This window comes from Arachis duranensis, chromosome 3 (assembly GCF_000817695.3).
Source record: "Arachis duranensis cultivar V14167 chromosome 3, aradu.V14167.gnm2.J7QH, whole genome shotgun sequence".
In the NCBI taxonomy this organism is placed as follows: Eukaryota; Viridiplantae; Streptophyta; class Magnoliopsida; order Fabales; family Fabaceae; genus Arachis; species Arachis duranensis.
Window position 1 is genome coordinate 18,021,886 of NC_029774.3, and position 6,575 is coordinate 18,028,460.

General features: G+C 33.9%; 1 protein-coding gene across 2 annotated transcripts; it reads right to left on the reverse strand.

Moving 5' to 3' along the window:
* Positions 1–698: 698 nt before the first annotated feature.
* Positions 699–6,557, reverse strand: LOC107474579 (peptide chain release factor PrfB3, chloroplastic). 2 transcript variants are annotated; one of them, XM_016094206.3, is made up of 6 exons: positions 6,095–6,557; positions 5,539–5,756; positions 4,739–4,939; positions 3,380–3,592; positions 2,324–2,501; positions 699–1,069 (listed from the first exon to the last, which is right to left on the reverse strand). In XM_016094206.3, exons 1-6 carry the CDS (start codon positions 6,285–6,287, stop codon positions 789–791), a joined length of 1,284 nt encoding a protein of 427 aa, XP_015949692.1. In that variant the 5' UTR covers positions 6,288–6,557; the 3' UTR covers positions 699–788. The 2 variants fall into 2 exon arrangements, with proteins under 2 accessions (XP_015949692.1, XP_015949693.1); XM_016094207.3 differs by having other exon boundaries at positions 6,099–6,243.
* Positions 6,558–6,575: the final 18 nt, after the last annotated feature.

A 6,575-nucleotide genomic window follows, 5' to 3' on the forward strand; every position in this document is an offset into this window, starting at 1 on the left:
ACAAGAAAATATATAAATAATATATAAAATGCTCCACTTTCTGCTAATAAACACAGGTATAATTTCCATGCTAATTAGGGGGGAAAAAAACTCAATTTCCAATACAATAATTCATATTAATCATTAACATTTAACAAGTAAAAAATTCTCAATATATCAATGGTACAAATTTCAAGTATTCTCAAAATTCTCAAATTCCCATAATTTAAAAGATGTTAGGCTGTGATCAAGGAATAAACATTCTAAGTCTAGCATTTATCACTGATATGTGTACAAAATTACCTAAACTAACTACGGGAACAAAATCAAGAACGTAGTGAATAAGTAATTAATATAAAAGAAAGAAAAAAGAACAAATCGAATCTTGACTTTTTGGTCCGCAAACATTTAGATTTCTGAGAATTTAAAAATATGTTTAAGTTTCTGATCTTTTCAAAATCTAAACACATCGATCTCTAAATCTAATTTGTCCTATTTTAAAAACTCTTCTACGTGTGTATCAGTATTAACCAAGTCAATAAAACAAAAATCATATTTAATTTTTCTATTATGTCTGACATATTCAAGTGAACATAAAAGATCGATATGTTTAAGTTTTAAAAATGTCAAAAACTTAAATGTATTTTTAAATCTTCGAGAATTTAAATGTCTATAAATTAAAAGATTATTTATCTTTTTTTCTAAAAGGAAAATACCAAAGCTTAGAATTGCCATTTTATTTTGACTATGGATCATATTGTCCAATAAAATAATAATTACAGATCGGATTAGGTATTCATTCTAAAACTTTATGACATGAGTCTGGTATTAACGTGAGCTGCGATAAGGGGTCCAATATTCCCATCCAAGACAGAGATTAAGTCTGGCAACTCAATGCCAGTCTTTACATCATGTACTAACTTGTATGGATGAGAGGTATAACTCCTGGTTTCTTCTTGCACCGGATTTACAATTTTGCCCTTGCTTATACTCCTTATACTTTCAACCCCTTGTTCCATTGCTATCACTTGAAGTTTAGCTTTTAATCTGTTTAGTGCTTTCATCTTATTTGCGAAGTTGCTTCTCTCACCTGTAAAACGACAACAAAGGGAGAGGGGAGAAATAGTAATAAATAAATGAAATTAATTAATCAAGAAAAGTCTGGTATCAACTTTTAAAAGTGCTAATATAGGGGACAAACTTGGCAGTGTAATTAAGTTCTGTCATATTATTAATAGATTAAATATGACTGATGACAATTATTTTTTATCCCCAACAAACACTTCTCCAAGTGATGTTAGAAATCAATGTAACTGCGACCTTGATTAAATCAAAGTAAGTATTACAGAAGTTGTTAAATAGAATCATATGACCTCTAAATATCTATCACATTAATAATTTCCGAAACAAGTCATGTCCAGTTTTGAGTCCTTAATCCAAAGATTGGGGTAAGATACAGTGAATATTGATGCTCATTCAACCTTTATATAGCAACAATTTTTAGAAGAAAATCTAATTAATTTGGTTTAAGCTAGGATGACGAACTATAAAAGCAAATCTCTGCCGGCACCAGTTTTCCACCGTCCACCATATCCAAAGTTCAAGACCTTAAAGAAAACTAAAGCAGAACCACTTAAAACAACTTGAAGTAACTGACAGTTACTACAATAAAGTAATACTTGGTGAAAATAATGTCTTGTAATTTTCAGGATCTACCACTCTCTGAACTAGCAAAGAATCCATAATGTTGCATGAGGAGCTTTTTGTTACCCACTAAAAAAGGACAGTCCGGTACACAAACATCCCATGTTAACACAGGGTCCGGGAAAGAGCTGCACCCAAAGGATGTAATTTACGTACCGTAACCTGATAATTACATTAGTGGTTGTTTCCACAGCTTGAATCCGTGACCTTGAGGTCACACGGAAACAACTCAACCGTTGCTCCAAGGTTCCCCTTCTTTTTTGACTTTTGTTACCCATTAGTTATCTAAAATAACAGTGACGGCAGGGTATCCCAATTTCTCACATCGGAAATTAGCGGAACTACTTTATTTTTTATGTTTTAAAAAAGGATACTAATGTAACAAGTAATGCAGTACATTGCAAAATCAGTGATGGCAGAAAGCTCTAGCAATGACACTTTCCCTCATGACTGCAGCGGGAAGAGACGGAAACTAATTTTGCAAATGTTTCAATGCAAAGTAATTGGGCTATCTTGCAAGTAAAGTAGCAGATCATCAATGACCAAAGGGAGAAAAATTAAGTATCAGAACATGCGGGGCATTGCAATTTCAGCTTCAGACAACAAAATTGTAAATATTTTATCTCAAATATAGGCATACCAGATGACTGGACACTTATGCCAGTTGGTATATGTTGAATGCAGACTGTAAGACCAGTTTGTTTCTTCTGTTCTACCGGAATCGAGGGCGATGAGATAATCAAATCCTCAGAATCAATTTCTAGATCACACGGATTTTCAAGGAACATGGGAATAACATCTACAATTGCCAAGCTAGCCTGTAAAATTTAACTTCAATAAGCATTCTAAACTAAATGATTTAATCAAATCTTCTGGTGCGTAGTCAAAAGCTCAAAATAACAAAAAAAAAGCTTCAATAAAATATAAAATGTCAACAGCCATGCGATGATTGTAGAATTATAATCCAATCAACCGAAGCAATAATGTTGCAGAACCTCATTGTCACAAATCTAGCCAGATAACAGGCTAATGATCAGAACTCAAGTTAGTGTCATTGAAATATCATCCAATCCAGAATCCATCAAGCATTTCTGCAATACATTTTCTAGTTTATGAAAACACAATGTTTTTAATGGTAACGTCCTTCATATACAAAGGATGGTTACAACGATCTCACTTAAGTAAATTAAAACAGTTCCATCTTTTGTCATTGTATTTTTATAATTATCCATGCGAACAAATAAAAGATTCCATAGGTCAAGTTTTTTTTAATTAACTTTTACTGCAAATAGGTGAAACATGCATGACCTCTCACTTCATCGTGGTTTGTTTGTAGACACATAATGTCAGAAATCTAGAGCTACACAGTTTCTAAAAGCTACAACGTCATATTTGAAACTTTTCCTAGCATTCAAAGTTTTATTTACTCAGAAACAAGGTCGATTTGTAACGGCTAGTAGAAAAGCTTGCTAAACAGTAACAACAACAATTATAAGAACAGATATGATAAGCTCAAGCTAACTATGCGTATCCGTACAATGATTATGCAATGATAGAGTTAGAGTTAACATTAAAGATGTGGAATTAAAAGACTCTACTTCCCAAGAAAAATGTCTCTGATAATATGCCATGTGAATATAACAGTGCACTAGAAATGAATGTTTACTTTTAGTAAGACAAAAGGAATTGTTCAGACCTCAAGCTCTGAAGACTCATTTGGGGAATCACTTATCAGTTTGTGAACTCCTTTTTCCCCTGAAAGATAGCCATAAGCACACTCGAATTCAAGCTCTATCGTTGCTGAGTTAATTCCTCCATTCTTGAATGGATACCTATCAACAATCCTTCCCTCATAACCTTGTTTCTTGGCCCATTTAAGATACATGCTAAGGAGTCGTTCTGCCCAGAGCTAATTTGAGCAAAAGATTTTAAAAAATAAAGAAAAAAACCAGAAAACCTTCAAATGAATAGTGAGAACATAAAAAATTGATCTTAAGGCAGATAGTCAACAAATCAACTTTAGAATGTCGCGATGTGCCTAGCAGCTTTCTAGGATTAACCAATTGTAAAATGGATACATTTGAAACTTTTAGCACTTGAAGAAAAATCTCAAACAATTAACCTCAAATTTGTTAGAGAATGTCCTAATAAAGCATAACTTTAATTGATGGAAACCATGTTGATACTTCATTTCAATACAAGCACTTCCAAACAAACATGACATGTATCAAATTCATTAACTGACGGAATTTTCTTTCTTTTTCTGTCTAAATCACTAATATCTGGAGTCTACTAGATTCTAGCTACCCTAAGTTAAGCTGAGTTGACTTATTGTGGGAACAAATTATTAAACTCTAGCAATGCTAGTTTTCTCCTTCTAGAATACCCAAGCCGAAGACCTTAAGATGAATATGTGCCAAACCATAGGAAGCAACCATGTATTGATAAAACACACACACACAAACAAACACACAGGATAAAAAAGAAATGAATGTAATGAAAGAATAGGGTTTTACTGGGCAGTGCATGTAAATTAAAATTTTAATTGCCAAAGAAAAAACAACTCCTTTCTAAGAGGAGAACAACTATGATATTTTTGTTCAAAATGTTTACCTGTTAAGAAATATTTGATTTACAATTACAACAATTAAGCTTTGTCCCACTGGGTAAAGTTGGGATCAAATAATATGGACCAAACAACATGATAATATCCTACTGTAAATCATCTTTTCAAACCTTAGCATCAACACCCATGTTATTAGATATGACAAAGTTTTATAATGAGTTATTTATTGACAACTTAACAAAGCCCTCTTGATTCATTTGCATTTGGAAACAATTATATAAAGATTTGAAACAAAGCAAATCATGAGAAGACACTACTTGATTTGGATCGTGAAAAATCGCTAAAGTGAAAAACAATTTTGAAGTGCATAATAATTCGGGTTTAGTTCTCACCGAGTGTATTAACAAAATTCAACAAATATAAATCAAGTTCACAAGTTATAAGTCCAAAGAATCACATAATGAAGTTCAAATATTACATTCATCAAACCTTAGGATAGATGCCTCCAGGTCCAGCTTTTATAATCAGACAAGCTCCCCACAGGTCAAATGGTCCCTTAAGAAGCTTAGACATCTCATATTGATCCAAAATCTTATTTGCACCCAAAGATGCATCATACGCTTGTTTGTAGAGCCCGTAATCAATGGCATTCACCTCAGCTAAGTGCTTGATCAACTTGGCTTCCTCTACCTGCAGGAACAAGACTTAGAACAATTATCACTTTCTTTTCAAATTTGATGAAATCCAAAAGACGTTGAAAATAAATTGGAGCGACCGAGTCACAAAGGTTATAGAAATCTACTTCTTGAGCCATAGGATCATAAAAAGTTATTAATTATAATCATATTGGAAGAAAAATTCTGGCTAACCTTCTGAGGATAAGGAATTTAATGAAAGAAGCTTCATCACTTTTTAAGAGGTGTGGTGGAAGAAGCAGCAAGAAACTCAACTCCACTTCTCAATTTTAAATGGCTTCAAGTGATAAAACTATGAAGTAATTCCTCTTTTCTTTTTTCTTTTTTCTTTTTTCGTTCTTTTTCTTTGGGTGAAAATTTTTTCTTTATAGCACAGCTATCTAAGTAGATGTCATATGTATGAAACTTCTCAGACATAGAAGTCTCATTGCATGGTTTTTTTGTTTGAAGTTACTGCCACACTCTCATGCTTTTGTACAGCTTACCAGAATCCGCAAGACTATTTTAATGGCCAAAACAATCCTCACACCATCATGGAGTAAAAGATAAATAATTTATCAAAGTTCTGGCAAAAGTAACGGGAGAATAATTTACCATGTATCTTAAATCCTTAAGAGAATCAACCACTTTGATGCTATTAGCCAGGTTGACAAGAATTTCATTGGATTTAGCTGGATCATCCCACATATCAAAAGCACGTAGAATTTCTTCGTGCTTAGTTCGTTTGGCTTCTTCGATTTCTAAGGCTGTTGATGTGAACATCTCAGCACGAAGAACAGCATCTTCAATTTTCCTTCTTAGAGAAAACAAACCTGATCATATTGAAATAACTGTCATGAATAATTGAAAATTTAATAAGTAATTTATTAGTTATAACAGCCATTATGCTACCAAGATTTATAGTTTGACATTGACTTCAATTTAGCTCATCAGATTTATAGAAGAGCATTCAACTGTTCAAACACTTATAAGAAGCAAGTGATTATTTGCATTTGATATAACCCAAAGCCTGAATGGAATTTAGAATGGGAGAAACGATATGCATGACCCCTCATAACAATACCAGACATGGAGCGAAAGCACATTGAATTTTGAACAACTAAAATCGCTGCATTCTCACAGTAAACATCAAAAGAAGAAAAGAACAGACCTACTTGTTTGTAGACATCCTTGTTGTCAGGCATGGAGTGACAAGCTCTAATTCTGTAAGAACAAAACAGAAGCTCAGCATGTGGCTTCTTATTCGTCGTCACCAGAGAATGGTGCTGCCGTTTTGAATAGAAAGAGGATGCAACTTCGTGAGCTGTTCTAAGAAATGAGGCTTCAGAGGCCACAGTTGCCATAACCGTTAACTGAGGTTTCAGTTTGAAGCAGTGAGAGATTCGGATTTGAAATTAGTAGGATTCACCGCCGCTATACCTCCCTCCGTCAACCACTACCGCAAGCCCCAGAGGAAGGGAAGGAGGGAAAGGGTAGTGCGGTTATGAGAGGAAGAGGATAGAACAAGAGGTTGGATGGGCAAACAAGAAGACACAAATTGGATGTGCTTCTTTGCTGGTAGCATCTAGCTACAGCTGGTGGTGGTGTTGGATATAGGGATAAAATTAGGTGATTGGTACCGTACAATGATA

What these genes read in the sequence shown, in the direction of transcription:
- LOC107474579 (XM_016094206.3), bottom strand. Translation starts at nt 6,287, where the DNA reads ATGGCAACTGTGGCCTCTGAAGCCTCATTTCTTAGAACAGCTCACGAA. An exon ending in TTAAGGATTTAAGATACATG is followed by an intron (nt 4,940 to 5,538) that starts GTAAATTATTCT and finishes TTGTTCCTGCAG; the next exon opens with GTAGAGGAAGCCAAGTTGAT. An exon ending in CATAAGTGTCCAGTCATCTG is followed by an intron (nt 1,070 to 2,323) that starts GTATGCCTATAT and finishes GTCGTTTTACAG; the next exon opens with GTGAGAGAAGCAACTTCGCA.